The 27,005-nt window shown below is 35.2% G+C and overlaps 2 protein-coding genes across 3 annotated transcripts in view; one reads left to right on the plus strand and one right to left on the minus strand.

The window, feature by feature from the left end:
- LOC129223917 (fibrillin-1-like) overlaps positions 1-5,826 on the minus strand; it is a 45,717-nt gene extending 39,891 nt beyond the window's left edge. For both annotated transcript variants that reach the window (XM_054858297.1, XM_054858296.1), the window contains exon 1: positions 5,629-5,826. In XM_054858297.1, the coding sequence (XP_054714272.1) occupies positions 5,629-5,758 (130 nt within the window). In that variant the 5' untranslated portion in view covers positions 5,759-5,826. The remainder of the gene's footprint in view (positions 1-5,628) is intronic.
- A 9,796-nt stretch (positions 5,827-15,622) lies between these two features.
- The window catches only part of LOC129223914 (alpha-soluble NSF attachment protein-like), a 43,650-nt gene continuing 32,267 nt past the window's right edge, over positions 15,623-27,005 (plus strand). Inside the window, exons 1-2 of the mRNA XM_054858294.1 lie at positions 15,623-15,880; positions 16,192-16,271. Coding sequence (XP_054714269.1) covers positions 15,789-15,880; positions 16,192-16,271 — 172 coding nt within the window. The 5' untranslated portion in view covers positions 15,623-15,788. The remainder of the gene's footprint in view (positions 15,881-16,191; positions 16,272-27,005) is intronic.

The raw sequence follows: 27,005 nt of genomic DNA on the forward strand, positions 1-27,005 counted from the left end.
GCTTCTCCCATCGTCTTGGTCCGAAAGAAAGATGGCTCCACCAGATTTTGTGTCGATTACCGACGGCTGAATGAAATCACCAAGAAAGACAGTTACCCTCTTCCACGGATAGACGACACCTTGGACACTCTTTCCGGACACAAGTGGTTTTCGACCCTGGATTTGAAGAGCGGCTACTGGCAGGTTGAGATACACCCTGATGACCGAGAGAAGACAGCGTTTACAACTGGACAAGGCTTATGGCAGTTTAAAGTGATGCCCTTCGGCCTCTGCAATGCACCAGCTACGTTCGAGCGTCTTATGGAGACAGTGTTAAGAGGACTTTCCTACGAATCCTGTCTGGTCTACTTAGACGATATCATCATCGTGGGACGCAGTTTCGAAGAACATCTGGCAAATCTTAGGAAGGTGCTGCAAAAGCTTAAGGAAGCCAATCTGAAGTTAAGCCCGTCCAAATGTAATTTGTTCCGCCGGGAAGTGAACTACCTTGGTCACATCATCTCTTCTGAGGGTGTACAAACCGATCCAGAGAAGGTATCTGCGGTCAGGAGTTGGAGTCGTCCCGAAAACATCCATCAGCTGCGAAGTTTCCTGGGGCTCTGCACCTACTACAGGAAGTTTGTAAAGGGTTTTTCCAACATTGCACGACCTTTGCATAAGCTGACGGAGAGCAAGCAAAAGTTCGAATGGTCCAAAGAATGCGAAGATGCATTTCTACGACTGAAGGAGGCTCTAACATCAACGCCTATCCTCGCCTATCCTCAGCCTGAAAAATCCTTCATCCTGGACACTGATGCGAGCAACGAGGGCATCGGAGCTGTTTTATCCCAAGAAATTGACGGAAATGAACATGTCATCGCTTACTGGAGCAAATGCTTATCAAAGTCGGAGCGAAATTACTGCGTCACCAGAAAGGAGTTACTGGCCATAGTGAAAGCTGTAGAACACTTCCATCATTACCTCTACGGCCGAAAATTTCTGCTTCGGACAGATCATGCCTCATTAACTTGGCTTTTGAACTTCAAAAATCCGGAAGGCCAGATAGCCAGATGGATACAGCGGCTCCAGGAATATGACATGGAGATCAAGCATCGAAAAGGGTTATCTCACGGTAATGCTGACGCTTTATCAAGGAGACCCTGTCCTGAGAACTGCAATTATTGTTCCCGAATCGAGAAACAGTATGGAACGACTAGCCCTACCGCCTATCAGGTGACAGTGACTCCAATATCATCAGAACCTGATCCATGGAGTGACGACCAAGTTCGAAATGATCAGCTTGAAGACCCCGACATAAAACCAATTTTGGAGTTCATGGAAAGTGACAGTCGGCGCCCTAGCTGGCAGGACGTTTCCATCTTCAGTCCTGCAACAAAAAGATACTGGGCTTTATGGAACTCGCTCCATTTACGGAACGGCGTACTGTACCGGAAATGGGAATCTGACGACGGCAAAACATCTAGGTGGCAGTTACTACTTCCCCGATCAAGGATTTCAGATGTTCTGAAAGAAATACATAGTAGTGCGACTGGAGGACATTTTGGTGTCTTGAAAACCCTCAATAAAGTTCGGGAGCGCTTCTTCTGGAGCAAGGCGAAGGATGACGTGGAGAAGTGGTGCCATTCTTGTGACGCCTGTGCTGCTCGTAAAGAACCGAAGAAGAGAAGCAGAGGGAAGCTACATCTGTACAACGTTGGAGCTCCTTTCGAACGAATTGGGATTGACATCCTGGGTCCTCTACCAAGAACTGCTGATGGGAACAAATACATTCTTGTTTCCATCGACTACTTCACCAAATGGCCGGAAGCATATCCCATTCCAGATCAAGAGGCTACCACCGTAGCAGAGACTCTGGTCCAACACTGGATCTCGAGATATGGAACACCTTTGCAGATTCATTCCGATCAAGGGAGGAACTTCATCTCTGCTGTGTTTAAGGGCCTATGTCAAATTTTCGGAATTGAGAAAACTAGGACAACACCACTACACCCACAATCGGACGGCATGGTGGAGAGATTTAACCGCACGATCCTAAATAATCTCTCGCTTATGGTATCCAGAAATCAACAGGATTGGGACAAGAAGCTACCTTTGTTCCTGCTGGCCTACCGCAGTGCTGTCCACGAGACTACCGGATATGCCCCATCTCAGATGCTCTTCGGACGAGAGCTTCGGCTACCTTGTGATCTCGTCTTCGGTCGTCCTCCGGATGCGCCTTCATCGCCTGAGGAGTACATCCAGGATCTCCAGGCCCGGTTGGAAGACGTTCATAACTTCGCACGAGAGCGAATCAACATCGCGGCGGAGAAGATGAAGACCCGATACGACACAAGATCTACTGGACATGAATTCAACGATGGCGACAAGGTTTGGTTATGGAATCCCATCCGACGGAAAGGTCTGTCACCCAAATTGCAGTCGCATTGGGATGGACCCTACAAAGTCCTTAACCGACTGAATGACGTCGTAGTGAGGATCCAAAAATCACCTAATGCAAAACCTAGGGTTGTACATTATGATCGGTTAGCCCCATACTATGGCCATAGTTCATGAGTATTACGTAAACAACCATGGTTGATAACATAAAAGTTGTAGATAATTTTTGCTTTTAATGTTTAGTAATATTTCTTGTTATTATTGTGCTTTTTGTATCTGTTAGTTATTAATTAATGTGTATATTTGTAAACTTGTTATAGAAGTTTGGCACCCTTTCTGGGGATTGTACTGCCCGGGACGTGCAGTCCTTAGGAGGGGGGCAATGTTACAAATTCTGTAAATAGTAATTATTGTAGGAACGTAACCTGTAAATAGTTTCCCGTAATGAATATACAACCCCTTTTTCATATGGCTAAAATATACGACCCCTATTCCCTTTTTGTTCATTGATAAAAGTTGATAACGGACAACGCATTTCGAGAAGCGTGTGGAATATTTGAGAAAATTCTTTTCGGTGTATTTAAGCCGTTAGCGATGGATAAACAGTTAGTTTCGATTGAGATTTTCGAACTGAGTGCATTTTCGCTCTGTTTATAGCGAGGCATTTCGCTGTGTTGTTTTCGTATTTGGAAGTAAATACGTGTGTAAACGGTGAGTTTACGGTGTTGTGTGATAATTGCTTAATTGCTGATGAATAATTTAGCAGTTGTTGAAGATCTTTCCTGTATATAGTGTAAATAAATCTCCTGTGTTTTTATCAAGAACTGTGTCTTCATTTCAAGAAAGTGGAAGTCGCACCGAATCCGTTTACAATATCATTTTAATCAGTTAATAGGAAAATTTACTGTTTTTTGCCCATAACTTTTTTTTCTAAAGAACAAATATGGTCAAACAAAGTAATGGGATCTAAGTTGAGCCATCCTCTATCCATTAAAAAAGAATCATCAAAATCGGTTCACTAGGTGGGACGCTATGAGTGGACAAACAAAAAAAAAAAAAACATACATACGGTATGAACTGATAACCGCCTCCTTTTTGAAGTCGGTTAAAAATGATTAATCTCACGTTTATATCCAGTACTCTTTCCGGTGCTGCAGTATGCCTCCCGTGCAGCTCCGGTAAAGGGCTGAAAGGGGGGCACTTTCACTCCCTGGCTTTTCAAAATAAATAAATAAATTTTAAAAAGTAATATTAATCTAATATTTTTAAAAGTATTATTATTTTTAATCTTTAAACAACTAATTATTTTGAATGCGTAAAATTAATTTTATTTTAAGCAAGGCTCAATTACAGAAGTTCAAAAATATTATGATCGGAGAAATATGTAAAAATTCATAAATTAATTAACTTTAACAAAGATGAAAATACATCTCAGTGTTCGCTTTAAAATAAATAAAATGAAATCAAACTAACAAAATTTTAAAAAACTAAAAAAAAAAAAATTAAAAAAATTAGCATAAAAGAATATTTGCGATTTACATGCGAGTGTGCCTTTTTGCATATGAATCTGCCGGTGCCCATGCTCCAAATTCAGAATTTTTATGCAGACAAAGAAAAAAAACTATCGAACTCTTTTTATTTTCTTCGAATTACTGATAAGCTGTCACATTTACTTTAAAACAACATGAGCAAGTTAAAACAAGTAATATATTCTGTGACAATGGGAAGACATTTTTTGAATTTAAAAAAAAAAAAAAAAATCTTGTACCGATATATGCACACAAGTACGTACAACACACTACATAACAGTGGCACAACTAGAAGCTATTTGTTACACCCCGTTTGCACTGCGAGCTAAGCGCGCTCAACCCATCAATGCACTTACGAGCTAAGCGCACTTACTTTAAAAGTCGTTTGCACTAGAGAACGCACTTTAAAGTTTAACTGCTGCAAACTCCCTGGTCTTGTTGAGCGGCTTCCCAGTGTCGCTCAACTGAAGCGGCTTTGAGATGCGCTAAGTGAATGCGCAGTAGGTTAGCTGAAAACTAAGCGGCTTAATTCCGCCAGTGCAAACGGGGTGTTAAGGGGGGGGGGGGGGGGGGGGGGGGGGGGGGGGGCACAATAGGAAAGAAATCTCATCAATTTGATTGATATGATTTGCTTATCAAATCTCTAATCTAATCTTGTGCACATGAAGGCTTTACTGTATGTTGTTCATTTCGCATAGCCTGAATCGCGTAAGAACATTGGAGCTATGTAAAATAAACAACATTCAGTCAGGATAGCGGTAATAATTAAATATTGAGGTTCAATGCGTTGGTGTTGAGGGGGGGGGGGGGGGGGTAATAATAATAATAATAATAATGAACACAAATAATTCGTACCTCATTAATTTTGCACATTTTTAACAGATAATCCGTGAGTTATACGCAGGAAAATAAGGTACAATCCTTTTTTTTTAATTTTAAGCACGTACAAAAAAAAAAAAAAAAAAAAAAAAAAACGTAAATAAATAAAAGTTATAAATCATTGTTTGAAAAAGTGAGAAGGCCCATGCCCCCTCTGACCCCTCCCACGAGCCGCCACTGTCGCCAAGTATTACGTTGCTTTATTCACTCGTACCATCACTTCTCGCTGAGTGCGCTATAGTTCCTTGAGGTTGACAGGCGATAGCGAGCAGGGGAAGGTAACGCTCTTGTTGTTTGTGTAATCGATAAAACACAAACTGTTCCTACTATCGCTTTGGGTTCAAAATTTCCGATGTTATTACTTTGGACATACTGTAGCAAAAATTTAAGCGGTTTCAAGTAAATTTATTTAAATAATAATGTATCAAAATTTTCTGTTCCACCAGTTTAAATATCATCTGCTCAAAGCAGAATACAGTTCAACAAAATGGAACAGCGTATTTTTTTTTGATAAATAACTAAATAAAAAACTTACCGTTTCAGAGAAGGAGGCTTGTAAAATTATGACAGTTTGGGGCAAGGGGCAGGGAGGGGAGTAAGGTGAAGTATGACGCTTTGCGACAAAAGCGAGGGAAGTCACTTTTGATGAAAGAAGTTTGACTTCATTTATGGACAGCCCTTAACATGTTACTTTTTACAATATCAATGAAATACTTTTTCATGTTTGTAGTCTCAGACGGTGTGTTTGCGAGTTTAGTTCTTAATTTGCCTGTAAAATTCAAAATTTATGGCTTTCTATTTCTCCCGCTTCAGGCAGCTGTTAGATTAAATTCTTCCAACATACCTCTTCTGTCCCCTGCTGTCAATCTGACTTCTAGTCCGTGAAGGTCTTCCCTCAGGCCGCCATGTGTCACCCATTCGTTGGATGTGGCAACAGCTACGAACACCAAAACTGTGATGAGAAGTTGAATCATTTTCCCGATCCGCGCTTAGAGATGCCCTTTTCTGTGAACTTCAGTCTTTGACAGTTCGATAAGACGTCATATCTAACAGGTGGGGAATTTTACTACAAAACAATTTTTTCTCGATAAAAACAGCTGAATTCGATTCCGAACACGTGAAATGTTTTCTTTCAGTTCTCCACGCTTATCGCTTAAGCTGTTTTTTTCTTTTCTTTCTTTCTTTTTTTTTAAATTTTGAATAAGATCGAGTAAGATGCATTAGTCCTCCTTCACACTTTGGAGCAGGAATTAGCAAATGGAGGAAGCAACTCTAATCACTGGTTTAGCAAAAGGTTGAGGCAAATACCATAAGTCACGTGACTCAACAACGACGAATGGTTGACACATTTTGAGTGAAACAAGCGAAAGAAACCTGATTTCTTCCACAATGCTTTGCTTTAAAATCTGTTACGTGACTTGGAGTATTTGCTTCACGATTGAAAGTTTTCACTCCCTGCATTTTTATCTCTTCTAAATGCTTCACACGAGACAACTTAGTTGAATCAACTTTAGAAAATTGAAAGGATCGCCTCTCATCCTTAACACGACAGTCAACTGCCGACAGACCAGGCACATCCCCTAATCAATTAGCGGCACATGTACCTGCCGTGCCGGATACACCAGGCGCAGTTGACTGTCGTGTGAAGGATGCCAGGCGATTCCTTCACTTGTCTACCTTGCTAAGGGCTGTTCACTTATCAGCCGTCCATCCCGTTTTTTGACGTGACGGACTGACGACGAAAACAGAGTAGCATTCACATACGGTCGCCGTACATCAATAACTTGACTGAATTCACCCACTAGAGAGAGGACGGCGCTGCTGGCGGAAACCAATGAAATGCTGTCCTACTTTTGACGGCCGTCAGGCCAGTTTATCAAGGTTCTTCTGATCGAAACAGGTCCCGTCCAAGATGACTTGCTGCCATGGCAATCAGCAAAGAAAACCTGTTTCGGGTGGAAAAAATCGGTGCGGACGTGACGGACGGCCGATATGTGAACAGCCCTTTACACTTCCTAACAGCCGCCGCACCCCCCGTTCGAAGTGGATTCAACTAAGATGCCTCGTGTGAAGGAGGGAAAAGTTTTTTTTAAAGCAATTTACAAAAAAAAAAGCATGAAACCTCTACAGGGTTGCCGCCAAAATTCTGCAATAACGTTGCAAACAATTGAGTGCTTAAGTGATGAAACCTTTCGAAACTTCGCGGCGCCCCTAGATCTTGAAAATGCAGAAAACAATTCTTAAAATTCTTTCTTTAAATTCTTCATACAGTAGGTATATTAAAAAAAAAAAAACATTATGATAAAAATACATTTAAATAGAGAAATTAAAATTTTTCTTTTTCAAAATATATTTCTTACTTTATTTTCTGTTTAGGAACTGGTTCGCTTCAAAATGTGAGAAGAGATTCATCAGCTTCAGATTCTATGTTTTTCTGAATCAACTTTTGCTTCTAGTTCAGCTGTTAACGTACAATTCAAATTGTACGAGGTTCCTTGATTGGTCAAAAAGGAATGGACCCCGAGTGATGATTCTTCTATTATCTGCTTTTGAATTTATGATTTGTCTTACGTGTGTATCGATTATAAAACTTTTAATGGTGTAGTTATTCAGCATCCTAAACTACTGGGCTTATTTTTTTTTTATCCTTTCAGTTTTTTTTTTCTTTTTTTTTTTTTTTTTTTTTTTTTTTTGTAGAACTCATTTCTATTTTTGCTGAAAGCCGCCATTAAAAAGAATCCTAATTTGCATGCGTTATGCTGAAAGAGTTTTTTTTTTAAATTTTTTTTTATAATGGAAAATAAACTATTATTCTTGATGATGTACATTGATTCTGCAGCAATTAATTATTTTTTATTGGTTTGAACGTATAAAAATCACTGTTGACAGATTGCACGGCCCACCTCTGGTCGAGAGAAAGAAGCAAAGTTCCATTGAATTTAAACTTTTCCCATTAAACGACAAAGCTGTTTCTAGAAAGAAATCATCAACATGCTACTTAAATTATTTTTTAGGCGTAACATTCAAAGCTTTCCGACTTGTAGTTCCTTAATTAAAAATCGATTTCTTATGTCATTTGCGCAAAGAAAGATGGGAACTTTGCATTTTGTGTGTTATTGCGCATGCAAAATGAAAAAATTTTCCCCTAATGAAGATTATCGACGATAACAAATTTCCAGCAATAAGAATAATATTCGGGGCAGACTAACTGGACCCTGAGCTTGTTGTTGGTCGTCACTTTTGTATTTGTATTATGAAATATGTTGAAAATCATTATGGTGTAAACTGCCAGATTTACCACGTCGCCGTCACAGTTGCGAGGGACTCCCACGGTTCGGTCTAGGAAGATTGGGCACCGTCGATTGGGCGCCGGGAACATTTTGGGCGCTGGGAAAGTTGGGCGCCGTCGATTGGACGCAGTTTTTGGGCACCGAAAATGTTGAAGAGTGCTCGAAACCTGGGCGCCCAATGTTTCTTGCACCCAATATTCCCTGTGACTAATATTCCCGGTGCCCAATGTTCCAGCGCCCAATATTCTCGGCGCCCAATGTTCCCAACGTCCAATATGCTCGGCGCCCAATCTATTTCGCCACGGTCATAGAGGCACCAAAGGGGATTCAAAAATATACATTATAAATGTTTCACTTAGCACTAGGATAGACAAATTAGCCCCCAAAATACATTGGGACGAAAGCCGTATTCAGCTCAAAATGGAAGGGGGGGGGGGCTGGCCTATCATTTGGGGGATCGAAGGGGTGGAGGGGGGTAACTGCCCCCTTCTCGATTTTGGAAGTAATTTAATTTTGCATTGTGTGTATGAAGTTTGTCATTTTCCCCTATAAAATGCATCTGGAGTGTATATCTTTTGCCCCTTCCCCTTTCCCCCAGAAAATTCTGAAATTTTGCATGGGGGTGCTTTTTGAAATTTTAATGATTTTACTCTGCGTGAAGAGGAGGTCGTGTGTAACAAAAGTTGAGACAACGTCTGTGTTTGTGGAAAAGAGAAGTGCTATTGGTGTTGACTTACCTTTCGTTTAACTTAATAGCGGTATTGCGGCGGTTACGCAACTAAACACCAATAACTTTTCCCCTTTACAATGAGCTTCCGAGATAAATATACACTTTCAAAATGAGGAAGAAAAGTTACTAGAATAGAGTTCATTTTCAAGTCTAGAAATTGAATTAACGGCCAATTAATCAACTTTTTGAAATTTCTTGGCTTTTCTTTCTTTCTTTCTTTTTTTTTTTTGGTTTTATTTCAAATATTTTCTATTTTAGAAGGTGGGACAACTGCCCTCCTTTGTCCCCCTCTGTATACGCCCATGATCGAGACTGGTCCCCAATCTTTATATATAAAGGGCTACTTCTGTCCGGATGTCAGAGGTAAACTTCAAAACTACTGGACGGATTTTAACCATTTCTTCACCATAGATAGCTACATTATCAGGGAACAACTTAAGCTATAATTTATTCCTAAAAAAACTTATTTTAAAAACGTCGTGATCGAAAACAGTAAATGTCATGTAATTTCCACATCAAATGATTAAAGATTAAACCCATTGTTACGAAAATTCGTTGCCAACAACAGCAATGTTAAAAGTAATCATAATGAAAATTTTGAATCAAGGCTTCTCCGGAGCAAACATGAATTTAAACATTTGGAAACTACTTTTCGCACCCTGAGGGAAACATAGTAGAGAGCTTTTTTTTTTTCCTTCTTCTTTTTGTGTGTGTACTATTTAATTAAATGAAGCAAGCGCACGGTTTTTTTAGTGATCTTTGTTTTTGTTAGTTCATATTTTGGAAATTCTTCAAATTTTTATATGCTTAAATTCGTGCTTTCGTTTCTAAATGAATATTCATTGACTCTGTATGCTTATTGCTATTTTACTTTTATGGGTAAGGAAGAAGCTCGATTTTTAATCACGTCAAAGCGGTGTGTTTTGAGTTCTTTCAGTTAAAACAGAAAACGAAAGGAAGTAGAGATTGTTTCTTACAATTATTACTGACCCAGGCAACGCCGGGTATTTTTGCTAGTACTAAATAAACCACTGAGTATAGACCCTGAATTCAACAGCACCTGAAATCCAGCAATTTTCAATATTATTATAATTGTTTCAAATCAAAATAATAATAATAATAATAAAATTAAAATCCATCAGATCATTTAGTAAGATAAGAAAAAAATTTCATTTCAATTTTGACCTCTTGAACTCACATTATGTTTTGGTAATCAGGGAATGCGATCAAACCCTAAGCATTGAGTTTGATATGGACGCAACCTGGAGACGGTTTTTGCCAGAGGAGGAGCATTGTGAGGCGACCGGCCGACGACGGTGGTGCTGCAGAGGGAGGCGGGGGTAAAATAAAATCATAGGACATCAAAGCAGTCAAGTGAGAACAATAAGCAATCGTGATTGCTCAAAAAAACATTTTTTTTTTAACCAGAGTTAAAAAGAGCGCACGTTCTATCCTTTGCATACGCCAGACGCCAGAGAAAAGTTTTTCCTCTCTTCCGAAAAATTATCATAATGTGACTTACGTCCTTCTGGCTTTGGGGTACAGATGTTATGACTGGTAATTTTCTAGATTAAGTAATACGAGGCATATATCCATAAAAAAAAGAAATGATAATTAGGATGGGGTAACAAAGATCTGGTTACTATGGCAAATTTGCACCCCTAAACTCATCATAAAAATTAAACTTACAGTGTATACCTTTTTGGTATTTTTACTTCTTATCAATCTTAAATGATAGAGATCAGTAATCTGGAAGTTTTGTGTTTAGATGAAATTTTACTTTTTTAGTTCATCTATGTGGATATCTTTCAGAAAATGTGCTTAAAAGCAAAAAGCTTGAAAAAGCAAAATCTGCTTATGTTAAGCCTTGAATGAGTGCAAGCTATTTGTAACTATGGCGACGAAAATTTGTCCTCACAATAAATATTAAAACAACGAGCTAGACTTATTCTCTTCGTCATGACAAGCTGAAAAATCAGAGCAACATCTACATCGGCCAGGTGAGCTTAATGAGCAATTCGTGATTGTATAAAAAGAAAAAAAAAAAAAAAAAAAGAAGAAGAAGAAGAAGAACCGTTGAACTGCCTTAAGAAAATAAACGTTTTTAATGGAAGTATAATCAAAAGTAATGAACGTAATTCAAAAATGACCAGGAATGTACAATTTTCATATTCGCGTGTAAAAATATTTCGTTTTTTTAATCGCAATTTTTGAGAGTGTCGTTCGCACGAGGTTTGAACTAAGTGCATTAAAAATTTGCTCTTTCATATCTGGTAGTCTATTTCAAAAAATAATAATACCCACACGACCATTTACTATACGATAAAATCAAGAATCGAAAATTCAGTCCTTCCCGCACACTTGTCACATTATTGGGCTTTTACCAAAATATTAAGATTTTTAGTGTTTGGTTAAAAAACTGAAATGAATATTGGGAAAAAGCACTTTCGAATTTTGTTCGAAATTTTTTTTCAGAAATTTAAATCGATCCTCCAACTTAAATCATTGTTTTTGTATTGAGTCGTTCAACAGGTAATATTAGCATGAGCACCCCGAGCTTAAATTTTTGGGAGGGAAGGGGGGAAATTTTCTGCTTACTGAATAATATGAAGTGTTGAGTACAGGGATACACGCATTAGACATCTACTGCGCCCTGCATTAAATGAGAAGAGACACATAATATCTGGCATATCCTCATATGTATAATAGCCGATGATCGAGTAACGCGCATGCTTCAACAATAAAACTTGCGCCACGGCATGATGATTTGATAATGTATTTTGGTAATGTTTAACATGCAGGGAAAGGCTTTATTGTGACAAGGCTGCATTCGAATCGGTTATTTAATTGTTTTACTGGTAAAACAGTGTAATTTCAGGGAAATGAAGAAACGAGAAAGCGGTCAACTATGAACGCTATCTACTGGAGTTTAGAATTCATCCACTGGAGTTTGGGTTAAAATTTCAATCATCAAAATATCGTCAAACAGGCAATTGCTTCGTTAAAATGTAGAAAAAGAGAAGCAATTTTCACCCGTCATACCTTGACGGGCGACTTTCTAGTCAAGTAATAATATCAAAGCAAAAAGATGTGATATCTCATCAAAAACAACCCTGTTGTAAAAATTTCTCCTCCAAGAAAACCTTTTTATACCTTCCAGACAAAAAAGAAGGCCTTCTTCCCAAACCACAAAACCATCAGCCTTAAAAAGCTATGATATCTATAGTTTTCCCCCCAAGTATCTTCCAAACTAGCATCCTCCCTGTTTTCTTCCTTCATCACAACTACTTTCGCTAGAATCTCCTCATCACCAACTCCTCACTAGTGAAGATAGAATAAGCTTTAAATTGTTTTCAGTCCTGTTTGACGAGTAAGCAACTACCTCAACTGCCCTTTACAAAGCTTCCCGCCAAATAACATTGAAAACAATTTAAATAAGGAATCCTCACTGGTGAGGAGTTGGTGATGGGGGCCGACTCTAGTGAAATTAGTTGTGATGAAAGAGGAAAACACACACACACACACAGAGGGATGATGGTAGTTTGGCAGATACTTAGCAGTATCATGGTGTTGAGCTTTAGGATGAAGTCTTGTGGGGAAGAGATAAAGGTTTTCTTGGCGGGGAAATACTTACAACAGGGTTGTTTTTGATGAGTAATTTTTACACATTTTCTCAGTTGCTGATTGTTGAAGGTATGAAAATTGGAACCTCGAATAAGGATGCGAATTCATTCTCAGAAATATATACTTTATTTTTTTGTGTTCTTAAATGTTAAATCCACCGTTTATATAAAAGATACACAAGTTTTTCTTGCTCTACTTGCATACGAATATACGATGAAGATGATTAAACTTCGGATGATATTTTTGAAAGTAGGTATTCGTTTTTAGCCGCGAACGTTTTAAAACGTTTGCGGAAATCTTGAGGAATTTCGCTCTCAGTCTCAATCCCGTGGGTTTTGCATTTTACTTTACACTTTTGCAGGTTTCAGAAGTAGAAATCATCTTCAAACTTTGAATTCAAGTTCTGCAATCCGTTTCTGTATGCTTGTCAACGTTTTGGAAGGATTAATTCGCAACCCCAACAAACTATAGGGGGCCACCGTCTAATGGCGGATGAAAAGGGCAAAACAAACGCATGCCGTAGAGTAGAGAATGCTAATAAGTCTAGTAATTTTTGTTTGCTTGCATCACCATTTTGTTTTATTCATTTTAAATTATTTTTTAAAGTCTTGTGGATATTCTGGTCCACGTAGGAGGAAATGAGAATTCAAGAAGCATTACTAAACGTTAGAAATTAATGCAAATTTCTCAGTTCGTAGCTGTAAGCAGCCATTTCCACGATGTTGAATTCGATATACATCAATTCTTGATGGAACTACATTTTCATTGTGACCATAAGAACACTATAAATATTTCATGTAACAAAACCTTTGTTTACCAGTGTTATCAAGAGGAAGATGATACTTATTTGTCTTGTTTGCCAGCGCTAATTGTTCTACATTTGTAACTGAGTTATTTCTCAAACTGCCGAATCGGTTAATTTTAATTTTTTCTGTTTCGTATGTTTCTAATTTCTGAATTATGATTTATTTCTGTCATGCATCATCAATAAAATTCTCACGGATAAATGGTTGCAATCTTACTACCATTTTAATCCACACATGATAAAAAATGAAAATGGTTTATAACTCGACATGCGAAATCTCGCCAAGGGTTCTTAGCTCGCACAATACTAAAACTATAACCCTAAACAAATTTTTGGTGAAACTCTTCCGCTGATAATGTAATCAATAAAGTAAAGTTGGCGCATTATTTTGGCGATGAAAATTCTCAGCGTTAAGCATTTTTCATTTCGTTCTACTATAATATATTCAAGACAATATTTTGCATACTATCCTGTCCATTCCAACGAAATGCTGCTGTAAAATAAATTTAGTTAAATTAATTATTTTTAAACTAAGCAGAGATGAAAGTCCTAATTCTTCTGCTAATGTTATCAAATCCTTCTTTCGAGCTTAACTTAAGATAAAAAAAAAAAAAAACATATTTTTACAAATTCACACAAAACAATAAAAAAAAAAAAAAAGAAAGAAAAAAATTACCTGGTATAACGTTATCCTCTTTCAAAAAAAAAAAAAAAATGCATTGAACAGACTAGCATCTTCGTTGATAATTTTATGCAAATGCGAAGTTTGTTAACCTAGAGTTTTCATATTTTTACGTTTTCGCCATTTACGACAACAAACTTACTTTTTAGAGGGAAATAATGAAAACTAACATTATTTTGAGAAGCTCGAGAATTCGGAACTCCAGCGCTCGAATACGCTACCTTGCGGTGATTTACAAAACTGCAAATGAAACTTAAACATTGCCACGTTGCGTTCCACGTTTGTCAGTTGACGTAAACACAAGCAGTTTGTTCTGAGTATTTATTAACGCAATCGATGTGTCTTAGTTTGCTTTCAGCTACAGAAATTAATTCGTCCCTTAGTAGTATTCTCGAGCTTCTCAAAATAATGTTAGTTTTCATTATTTCCTTAATAATTGGTGAAAGCGAAAATTCTGGATTAACAAACTTGGATAACGTTATACAAAAGGTAAAAAAATTATTGTTTTGTATGAATTTGTAAGAATATGGGTTTTTTTTTAAATCTGAAATTAATTAAACTTACCATATTTTACAGCAGCATTTAGTTGGAATGGACAGTATGCAAAATATTTTCTTGAATATATTATCGTAGAACAAAATGAATAACCGAGAAAGAATTTACTTTATTCCTTTTATTCTCAGCTGAAAGGTTTCGCCAAATTTGTTTAGGGTTATAGTATTAGTATAGTGCGAGCAAAGTAGCCTTGGCGAGATTTCGCGTTTTTAGTTAAACCATTTTTAATTTTTATCATGAGTGGAATAAAATGGTAATAAGATTACAGAATTCGATAAGTGAAAGGAAATAATGGTCAATCAACTGAAAAGAAAACTACCACCATATATCCGTGAGAATTTTGTTGATGATTTGCATAACATGACACAATTAAATCGTAACTCAGAAATTAGAAAAATCGAAACAGAAAATTTTTAAATGAACCGATTCGGGAATTCGAGAGAAATAACTCAGCTATAAATGGAAAAAAAAAATAAGCGCTAGCCAAGCAAGGCAAAAAAGTATCATCTTCTTTCGATAATAATTTGTAATGTCACATTGAATTTTCTAGCATTAATTGTTATTCTTGTCAGGCCACAATAATTATTTAGTTTTATCAAGAATTGATAAATATCGAATTCAACATCGTGGAAATAGCTGCTTAGAACTACGAATTACGTAGTTTGCATTAATCTTTGACGTTTAGTAATGCTTCTTGAATTCTCATTTCTTTCTACGTGGGTCAGAATATCAAGAAGACTTTGAAAATTAATTTAAAAAGAATAAAGCGAAAAAATCATACGTACGAACAAAAATCACAACACTTTTATCATTTTCTTCGTTACCATGTGCGTTTGTTTTAGTTTTCAATTCCGCCATTAGACAGTGACTTCAGTGCCCCCTATAGTTCGTTGGAGTTGCGAATACCATTAAAGGACGAAACAATATCTGTTGCTGAAAGCAATCTGAGATACATCTAATGCGTTATTAAATACTCACAACAAACTGTTTATGTTCACCAATAGACACACGTGGAACGCAATGTTTTACCTTTTTCTTTAATTTTGTAAATCGCTTCAAGGTAGCGTATTCGAGCCGCCTAGGAAACCTATCGTTCTTAATTGTTATTGGAAGATCAAAGCCAATGAGTAATGACGTCATAATATGGTGACTGTGACTTTTGTGTTGTGGGCCGGAACTGTTTAACTGTACGTGTAACCATACGTGATTGTGAATGCAATGCTGCGGAAGTAATTTATTTATTTACAAACAACTTTTTTGATAAATTCGGTTGTCAAACCATCCACGAATTTTTTAGTCTACAGTAACAGCACCAGTCATGGCAGACCAAGAACAGAAAGGAATTGAACTCGTTGCAGAAGCTGAAAAGAAATTAAAATCTTCTCAAGGCTTTTTCAGCTCGTTATTTGGGTATGCATATTTTTAGTAATTCGTATTTCTTGTTTTTATCCGTTTAAAATTGTTGAAAAAAATTGATGAGTTTGGAAGTGTCGGTTTAATTACATGGTTATTTATTCTTGAACTCTCGAAAATTGGGTTATTACTAATGAATCTTTGTATTGTTTATACAATTTACAGTTAAAAAAAAAACCCTGTTTACGTATGCGATGTGAAAGTTCCTGGATCATAATATCGAATTTCAAAATGTTAATTTACATGATTTTTTTTTCATATTTGTATTTCTTCCTGTTACTAAAATGGTCTTTGACTCTTTTTTTCAGAAGTTCGAATAAAGTTGAAGATGCCTGTGATTTGTACCATAGAGCTGCCAATGCATTTAAAATAGCTAAGAAATGGACTGGTAAGAGTTTTTTTTTTTTTTTTTTTCATGACAAATAGGTTATCATTTTGTTAAAATTATGGCGTGTCTTATAGCATGCCGTGTTTTTTAATGGCAAATGTTATCATTTTGTTAAAATCGATGTGACTTAATTAATAACAATGCCCTATTTTTTAATGTCTTGTTTTTTCATAATTTTTCTTAACTCCTTGATTTAAAGAGACTTTTATCAATAATTAGGGGCTAATCTAGAGAGAAATTAAATTCATTTACATAACCTTTCTCAAAATTCAAAACTTATAGCTTTCACAAATTTCTAAACTGTTAAATGGGTTTCTCACTCTATTTCTTACTTGTATTTATTGCTTATTTTACGATTATTTAAAACCAGTATTACTAGCATGATTTTGAGACTGTTCTGTTACATTTATTTAACTAGAATAATTATGTAAATTTAAAAAATTCTGTTCAATTATTGTTTTTAGAGTTCTTTCTTGCATTGTTTAACCAGATGCAGGTTCTTACTGATATTGAACAAACATAAAATTTTGCATTAATGTAATTTGTTTGTATTCTTCAATTTACATTATTATTTATGGTTGTTAATACTTAAATTTCATGTTTTACCAAACTTTATGTAATATTTTTATCTCTTTACTGCAATATATTTGTAGTTACAAAATCTTCTCTAATGTTGAATGCCACATTAGTTCATATACATGGCTCATTTTGTCTCAATAGTTTCCGTTTCCTTGTAAAAGTTACAACGATTCTTTGATATTTTAGTTTATAAGAAAGAAATGTGCCAAAAAAAAAAAAAAAATGTAAGCCATGATGTCTTGAAGCAGAAATTCCCAAAATCATGTTTTTGCAAACTGGGCCATTAATCTTTCTTAAAATATATATATATATATATATCAGGGGTCTGGCCAGAGGATATTTGGGTCCGTTAACGGACCTTTCACAAAAATCTGATCAACCAAAACGGACCTTTCTCAAAATCCTGATCAACCAAAACGGACCCTTCACAAAATTCTGATAAACAAGAATGGATCTTTCACGAATTGTTTAGTGAAGGAGCAAATCTGAAAGCAAAATAACGCTTATTAAACCCAAACCGATAATTTTTGGAACCTTTTTTAAAATCAAATTAGAGGGATCAGCTTATACAAAATCTGCTAATTTTACAAAGAAAAAAAAATTGGTACTCATGTGATGCTTCCATTTTCTTTTATGCGTCAAAAATTAAAATGCTGAATCGATGGTTTAATTTTTTTTTTTTTGCTTCAACTGTGTCCACAGATATTAATGATGTGTTTATCATAGCACTCTAAAATGCAGTTTTGAAATAATTTTACCAAAAATATTTCTTTTACAAGCCGTTTTAATATTTTTGATACCTTCACTTTGAGAATAGCGATCTCTTTGCATCTACTATGGGAATCCAATTTTTCGAATCTTTGACGTTTAGTACGCTTTGTTAAAAGGTAAACCAGGGTTGGCAGGTTTCTGCCGAGGCGGTAAAAACCACTGGTAGAAACCGGTTAAAACCGGCATGGCAAAAACCCTTTTCTGCCACATTTATGGCAGAAACTGGCAGAAACTCAAAAAATGACATAAATGCAATTCCTGACATACAATAGAAAATGTATAAGAAAAATAATTAAATATTAACCCAAATACAATTTATTTACAACACTATCACTATTTAAATCAAATTTTACATTGTTTTCACACTGCAGCAACCTTAACAAAATACAAGTTTTGACGAAGTTTCTAAACCTAAACAATTTCTCAATTTGTTGTGCACAAAGGAGAAATTTGCAAAGATTCTTTCAATCCCAGCAGAACTAGCTGGCAGTATCATCAAAAAACAAGCAAGATTCACAAAACTTTCATCTATATCACATTTTTTCAAATTGAACCACCATGCGATAGCTGGAGTAGTTGTTACAACTTGATTGGAAAAATAGGTTTCGGGAAAAGGGGTCAATTTGTTTTGTAAAGCTATAGTATAATATACATAATCAGGGTTAATATTTGCGAGTAAAGTTCGGGCACTTTCTTCTTGATTACATGATAAATTTACTCCCAAATACATTGGGTGGAGCATATAGACGAGTAAATGGTTATCAGTAACTGCTTGAATAAATCTGTGCATCACTTCCTTCTCAAAAGCACACATAAGAGCGTCTTTTGTTAAAAGAATACAAACATCGCAAGCCTCTGCAATTGAGCAGTTCTCTTTTTAAACTGAATCCAGAGCAATAGCAACAGGTTTTATCTGCAGCAGCAAGTGTTTAACTTCTTTGTGAATCATCTGATTATTTATAATCTGAACAATACCTTTGTCATGAATATCATCATGTTCTTCTAGTATTTGTAAATAATATGGGCGATTCTTCATAAACGACTCTTAAGCAGTCCACCTAGCTATTCCACCGTCTATTACAAGGTATATGTGGTTTCACAGCTTTTGGATACTCTTTAGCCAAGCTCCTTGCCTGTGATGGTTTCTGAAATATTTCTGGACTGAAACCACATGTTTAATGAGAGAATCTGGTGTGATATCCAGTCCAAGAAGATTTAAGTAACGAGCTGAACACCCATAAGTTGTAACAGATGGCATTTCTTCTTCAATAATTTTCCTCATTAACTCCATTTTGAGTTCATTATCAGTTACTAGAGATAATACTTTGCAGTCATATTTCGTTTCAAACTCTATTATTGCATTGTTTGCTAAATCAGCACAGTAAGTTGCAGTAGCAGGAGCTCTTTGAGAATGGCTTTATTCTGTTATATTAAGTGTAAAATGACAAGTTCCTGAATTTTAGAGTTTAATGAAATAAAAAAAATCTGTATTTCTTTAAATATTTGATACATTACACTTTATATTGAATGCAAACAAAATAATTATAAACAAACTGAAAAATTTGTTACTTACAACATTACAAGGCTAAAATTTCTAACACATAGCAATTTCAACTATGATACATTTTACTTTGCTTTGGAAATGTCAGTCTTGTTATTCAACATATTTTTACACTAATTATTAAATAACTATTATATTAAGTTTTTGCAATGATGAAATGGAGTTATATGTTTTATTTTACTTAATTGCCTGTCATTAAGTAATTACTAGAGCTATTAAAAACATTTTCTAGTTTTTGCCAGTTTCTACCAGTTTCTGCCGGTTTTTACCGGTTATAACCAGTTTCTGCCACTGGCAGGGCAAAAACTAGTTTCTGCCGGCAAAAAGCCAACCCTGAGGTAAACAAATAAAATCTCTTTTTATTTCTGTTAAAATCACAGAATTTATATAAGTTTTAAACAAAATTCTGTGCTTTTTAAGAGTCTTGGGTCAAAAAATTAAATGCTGAACCCTTGTCTGTTTTTTTTTACAATTATTTTAAATGCTGTACAGAAATGTTTCTAGTATAATTTAACATAATGTAGAATGGTAGATAAATATTGCTACTCGAGAGAGCGATGCCCCCCCCCCCCCCCCCAAATACTACAAAAACACCCCAGAATGATATTCTTAACATAGAAGAGGAAAACACTCAACTTTGAGTTTAAATGATGCAGTTTGTGCCCCCTCTAAATTCTAAAAATTCGTTTTAACAAAAAAAAAACAAAAACCTATTTTTTGCAAAATTATTCGATTTTTCACAAAATTAATTCACTTTTCACAAAATTATTTGATTTTTCACAAAAACGGACCCTGTGAAAAATCCTGGACAGACCCCTGTATATATAATCAGTATCAGAGTTTCCGCTATTGTCGGATTTTTTGCAAAATTTCGAAAATACTATCTCAATTAGGAAAGTATAAAGCAAAGCATTTTCGCTTTTTTGCTAAAATAAATAATATAACAAAAAGGGGGGGGGATTGCATAGTCCGAGAAAGGAAGTAAGCATGATGATAGCCAACTTAATCTGTTTAAAATCTTAGCAAATATTTAAATTACTATTGAGTTCAACAAGACCTAGTCTTAATGGGCATTATGTCCCTCCAATAAATGCATTATTCGGAGGAGAAGACTTGCAACGTTTTAGAAACCAAACATGTGTTTTCTTAATGGAAACATAATACAAGATTTTTCTTTTTTTTTTACATTAAAGAAAAAGCTACTGTATTTATTTCTTTAAAGATATCAAAAAGAAAATTTGAATTTAATTTTTCAACTGGAGATGAAGTACACTAAGGCCTTTAGAAAGATATAAGACTGTGTAACATTTCAGCATTTTGCTAAAACTTTTTCCTTGATTTTAGCTTTTATGCTGAGAACATTTGAACTGAGCTTAAAACCTGATCAGTATATTTATTAAGTCATTAGTTCAATGTATTTCAAGCAATTATAATAGAATACAGTGGCTTTGAACTTTAAATAAACATATTAGATGAGCTGGCTAAAGATTGGTGCACTAAATGATCAAGACTTGATTTAAAAAAAAAAAATCTTGTGATAAGACCTTAATGTTTAACAAAAGAAGTATGAGAGCTCTTTAGTTTTCAGAACTTATGTTTACTCAGGTTATTAAGAGCTTTTCGTACTTAAAACATCCTTAATTCCTCCAGATATTGAAAAGTTAATGCAAAATTGCAAAGAAGAACAGGAAACTCTCTTGAACTGTAATGCAAATTAAGGTTTCGCTTGTAGCTCCAAAACACGCTATTGTTGGGGGGGGGGGGGGGTCTGCATTCTCTGTCAAAATGTGCATTACATCCTTTCATATCACATTCTAATTTACAGAATTTGTGATTTTTTAAAAATTTAAATCAGACTTTTTTGACTTTTTTTAAAAGTCTTCAAAAAGTGCAGATATTAATTACTTTATATTTATAAACATAATATATTTCATATACTAGATGAATTCATTCAGCCTACCTTAAAATTAGTATAAGCTCTCTAAATATTCAATAATTTTTTGAGATTTATAAATATGTTATGATCAGAGTTGGCAAGGTTTTGGTCACCACAGTAAATAACATGGTTTTTACCGTCCTGTCCAAAACCCTTGTGCCGAAAGTGTCCAAAACTATTTTTTTTAGAGAAAATGTTAAAATACGAATAAAATGTATCAAGGTAATTTTTATGTTGAACTTTTATTCAATGTCTGCAAGTATATCTATGTATAACTTATTTGTGCAGCTGATTCTATTCAAGTTACATAGAAATTGAATTCTTTTTTAAAAATTTCAATTTGAATACATGAGTTTAAATATTTTTTTAAAAATAATAGTAGCCATATTTTTGCATGTGTGCAAATGTAAGTGTTCAAATATAGTGCTGTATAGACTAAAATGCAATAAGTGACAATTTTTGAACTGAAGGGGGAAAAAATGTATTTGAGAGTCTTTTAATAGTTTTGTGAAGATTTTCTCCTCTTGACTATTGAGCCATTTCATTATCTAAAACAGTTGACACCAACAAGACACAAGCTATAATACAGCTTGAGGACGTTGTATTTTCCAGGGATGACGTTTTACTTCATTTGAAAAAAATTAAAGAGACTAAGGCTCCGGGACCTGATAATATTTATCCAAAAATTTTAGTTGAATGTGCGGAGGAATTAGCAGATGTAATCGTAAATATTTTCAATGCTTCTTACAACTCGGGGACAGTGCCAGAGGACTCGAAGCTGGCTAACATTACACCGCTCTTCAAGAAAGGATCTAAAGGGAGTGCGGGAAATTATAGACCTGTGAGTCTAACTTCGGTGGTATCAGGGTTCCCAATAGAGCGCGAGACCGCGAGAATCTCGCACTTTCAAACGAAATCTCGCATAAAAAATATTTTGATGCGAGACATTCTCGCGCCTATAAATATTTAATCAAAGTGCGAGATTCTCGCGAATTATCAGGCCACATAACCACAAAAAGAAAAAAGGAAAAAAAATCCTTTAAATCGGCGATTTCGGAAAGTTCTGACAAATTTTTCAGCCTCTCGCTACAACGTATCTCTTTTTCTCTTGAAACGAAGGAGAGATTTCTGACCCTATGACCTCTAACCTGTCTTGCCAGTACGCCCATCGATCACTAAGCAATTGTCCAACACGTCAATGGTCACCCACTAGTGCAGAGCCGTGTCCAAGGGGAGGGTTTTAGGGGTTAAACCCCTCCCATTGGTGAAAAAATAATAAAGCAAATGAAGAAAAGTGCAAATTTGGCTTAAAACTAATTTGAATGTTGAAATTTGTGCACGGCATTTTTTTTTTTTTTTTACCATTCCCTTTTAAATTTCCTAGAAATTTAAAAATGCCTTCTCTTTATCGACTAAAATCATATTTTGGAAAAAGAGAGATATCTTTTTTCAGATAGTAAACTATTGAATCACATTAAAATTGCAAATAATGGGAAAATGACATTAAATTGAAGTAAAAGGAAGTCATGTGATGCACACATCAGCTCGTTTGTAAAAGGAAGTAAAAAGAACTATTTATTGGATTTTTTCGAATTATAACCTATATTACTCAGTAAGAAAGCACTTTTCATATAGTGAAGGAATTTTTCAAATAGGTGCAGTGGTTCCAGAGATTACCTCGAACATATAAACACACAAAAATCCGCCCTCTCTCTTTATAATATTAGTATAGATGAAAGCAAAAAAAAAAAACGTTTTCTAACAAATTTAAATAGTACCGTTTCTCGAAGATACTTTGTCATTTATAGTTCAGCTGCAGCGGTGGTGTCAGTGTGACGCTCCAAAATCTCCATATTTTGTTTGTTAAATTAATAGTTCTATACTTTATTGTATGTTCTATGCAGGAGTTGTATGTTTAATCAAAACAAACACCGAATATTTGTCGCATTTATAATTCCGTTCTTGCAGCAATCATAATTTACAATTTTATTTAAGTGCGTATATATTTTTTGAAACCCAGTGGCTCAGTGGTAGACTTCCACGCCACAGGTCCGGGTTCTATCCCTATGTGTTGACTTAGCCGTTCATCTCTTTGGTTTGCCGATAAAATGCGTACCAAGCGCGCTTGGGAACTAAAACCTGGAGGTTACGCGTTAGGCTGACCACCTAACCGGAACATCTGAATAGCACCCCAGAGCCCTTGGTCAGGAAGACTGAGATGAGCACAGTAGGCCTTAGTCCCCATGGGCTGTCGTGCCACTGGGTTTGGTTTGGTCTATATTTTTTAACTCTATAAATTTTATCCGGTTAAATGGGGGCCGGATAAACGACGTTCCATCGAAAAAAAATACAATAATAGATATGGCAATATTACTTAAAGCGAAATATTCTAGGATTTTGACTCCCCGCTTTGTCCCTCATTGTGACCATCAAACAGAAATGAATAATTTTTTGGCACACTGTTGTGTTTTCTTGAAAATGCAGAAATGAATGAAAAAATATTGAAACCAAAACCCCTCCCTTTATGAAATCCTGGACACGAGCCTGCACTAGTGGCTAGGGAGATCATTTTAGCAAACGTGCTTTGTGCATGTTTCGCCTGGAAAATATTCTCACTCATCCTTAGCAATGGAAAAGTATCTACTTGCGAGTTCTAATGTTTCAAATAAAAAGAAAATGGAAAATAGTGAGAAAGAAAATGATCAATTAAATATGCCACCGGAAAAAAAGAAAAAGCTTGACAAATATCAACCAAAATGGCAAAGTATATATGATTGGCTGGAAACGGAAGAAAAAAATGGAGTTATCCTTATGTTTTGTAAACTTTGCCGAGCCCACAAGAAGCGTAATCCATTTGCAAAAGGTAAATTCAAAGTATTTTATTTATTAATTTTTTCATCTAATAATTACAGTAAAAGCTCAATCATTTGTCCTGTATTTAAATCCAAAAGAAATCCAAATTTTACCAAAATCCAAAGTAATGATTTAATATTTTATCAGTAAATATTTTATAAGTCGCTCAAAAAAATTATTTTTAAAATAAAAGTTGCAACTATGAACGAAAAAAAAAATTTAACAGTATACCAATGGCCTAATTTTTTTTTTCTTATTCTTGGATAAGGAAATGCAAATAACGAGTTATAATATATATTTTTAAAAAAAATATTTTTATATGAGTACGAAATTTGTACATTATTACCAAATTTTAATTCAATCATTGAATTTTATTATTATTTGGAAAAATAAAAAAACATTTTGTATTTAAAGCTTAAAACAACTGTTTCAAAGAGAGTCGCCGAATCATCTTGCAGGGATATTTTGCGAATGCTTGAAATATTGCTAAGCTTGATTCTTAGCTCGTTTCCAACACGACGTGAAATTAAAGAGGAGAAATTTGTTCCCATAAGATTTTTAAAAAATGATAGAAGTAGGAATTCAGTTAACTTGAACGAGCTTTTACTGTACATGTATTGTTTGTGAGTTTGTGACATTATTTCTGTTAATTAGTGTATCATGTAAGGGTGGATCCAGTGATTGCTTTTAGTGATATTGTTGTTGGAAGAGAGTGGCGGTGGGGAGGAGAGGGGGCATAAAAGGAACATTCGAAAGAAGATGGGGTGTAAGGGGGGAATTTTTAGAAATTCAAATTTCCAAAATAATATTTTTGGCTGTATTTGGTTGATTTTATGAAAGGGGGGGGGGGGAGCATGCCTCCGTCACCCTTACTCTGGATCCGCACTTGGTGTCAAGGTAGAAAATAGTGTTAATGTTAAACAATCATCCAAAAACAAAAATTCCTAAAAATATTTTTTATAACTGCATTATCCTTAAAATAACAACGTCCATAAACAAATTTAAAAACTAAATAAATAAAAAAAACCGCCAAGAAATATAAAATTCAATAATACGTAGAGTTGTGTTGTATACTTAAATTTCATTTTAAATTTTAATAGTCTCAACTATGTAGCATCTGAAAAATAAAATTCAGAAAATGAAATTATTTACTTTTTGATATTAAGCTGTCCGCCGAAAGTTAAAATGTCATTAAAATGATAAATATTACAAAAAAAATAAATAAATAAATAAATAAATTCTCAGACAACCTGTGTACTAAATTTTATAGCTGTATAAATTTGGTAGTTTACTCGTAGTTTGAATTTCTTCGATACACTAACAGAAACTTTTTGTAATAAATAGATATAAATCCGAATATTCGTTTATTTTTATTCAAATTACTTTTGTTTCAGAGGGTTGTACTTCGTATAAAACAACTTCTCTGGATCGCCATAAAATGTGTAAAGAACATTTGCAAACCATTGAGGCAGAATCCTGCAAAAAAGATATGCAAGTAGCTACGGTAAATTTAGACAACAGAAATAAATCATTTTTAATTTCTTGTTTAAAAAGCGCGCTGTTCGTAGCAGTCAATGAATTGCCAAATTCGCTGTTTGGTAATCTTCAACAGTCCATAAAACTCCAAGGATGTGATGTTAAAAATTCCAAAATAAGATATGAACACAGTGATTCTGTGAATGAACTTCATTCATGCATTGCTGAGGTGATTGAGGATAATCTTTTGGAAGAAGTGAAACAAGTGGGTGTTTGCTCATTAATTTGTGATGAAACGTGCGATTTGGCCAATGAAAAACATCTCGGCATTAACATTAGATATGTAACGAATGGAAAAGTAAAATGCGAATTTTTGGAAAATATTTCTATCCAGGATGGTAAAGCTGATACATTAATGTTTTCTATTCAAGAAATGTTGGATAAAAAAGGAATCAACATTTCAAAAATGGTTGCGTTGGGCTGCGATGGTGCGCGAGTTATGTTGGGAAAAAATGCAGGCTTGATTGCTCGTTTGAAAGAGGTAAATCTCTGTATAATTGCAATACATTGTACAGCTCACAGACTGGCTCTTGTTATGCAGGATGCTGTCAAAAATTTACAGAGCATTCGTTCTTATAGCGATACAGTCAGAGCAATATTCGCATACTTCAATGCTTCAGCTGTCCGATCAGCAAAGTTAGCAGCTGTTCAAAAATTAGTAAGTGAAACGGTAGTGAAATATGTAACATTTCACTCTATTCGCTGGTTGTCGCTACATAAAGCTGTAGAAGTTCTATATAAAACTTTGGACTCGCTCATGGTCTATTTGGACTCGCAAACGGAGAGAAATGACCCAACAGCACCTGGACTATTGAGATCCGTAAGACATATTAGGTTTGTGTACATAACACACATTTTGAACGATATACTACCAATACTTACTAATCTTTCGAAAGCATTTCAATCAGATTCAGCAGATTTATCTATTGTCATGCCCAAAATTCATGCTGCAGGAATACACTTAGAAAATTTAAAACACAGTCCAGGCGTGAATGAAAAGCGATTCATTCACAATATTATCGTAAATGAAGAAAATGATAGGGAAGAAATGGAAGGTGCTAGCGAAGGTTATTACTCAACGATTAATAAAAAGATAATTTCAGCTTCCTCACTGGATCAGCTCACTGCCACTAAAATATCATTAATAAATTCAATTAAAGAAAGTATGGATAGAAGATTCGCAGAAGAATCTATGAATATTATTCAAAACTTTAGCGCCTTTGACCGTTTTTTATTAAAATCTGCTAACAATGAAGAGATGAAAGCAAAAGTGCTATCGTTAGGAAACCATTTTGTTACTTATGTAAATTGCGAAAAACTGATTGAAGAATATGAAGATGTTTCTGTTATGCTGAAGCATAGTTACAAAGATTTAAACCTAAGTGAAGTGGCAGAACTGTTTCCGCGAAAATACAAAAATACATACCCGAACACATCAACATTAATGGAAATTTATTTGGTGATACCCATAAGTTCAGCCTCTGTTGAGAGATCCTTT

This window comes from Uloborus diversus, chromosome 6, assembly GCF_026930045.1.
Source record: "Uloborus diversus isolate 005 chromosome 6, Udiv.v.3.1, whole genome shotgun sequence".
NCBI classification, from domain to species: domain Eukaryota; kingdom Metazoa; phylum Arthropoda; class Arachnida; order Araneae; family Uloboridae; genus Uloborus; species Uloborus diversus.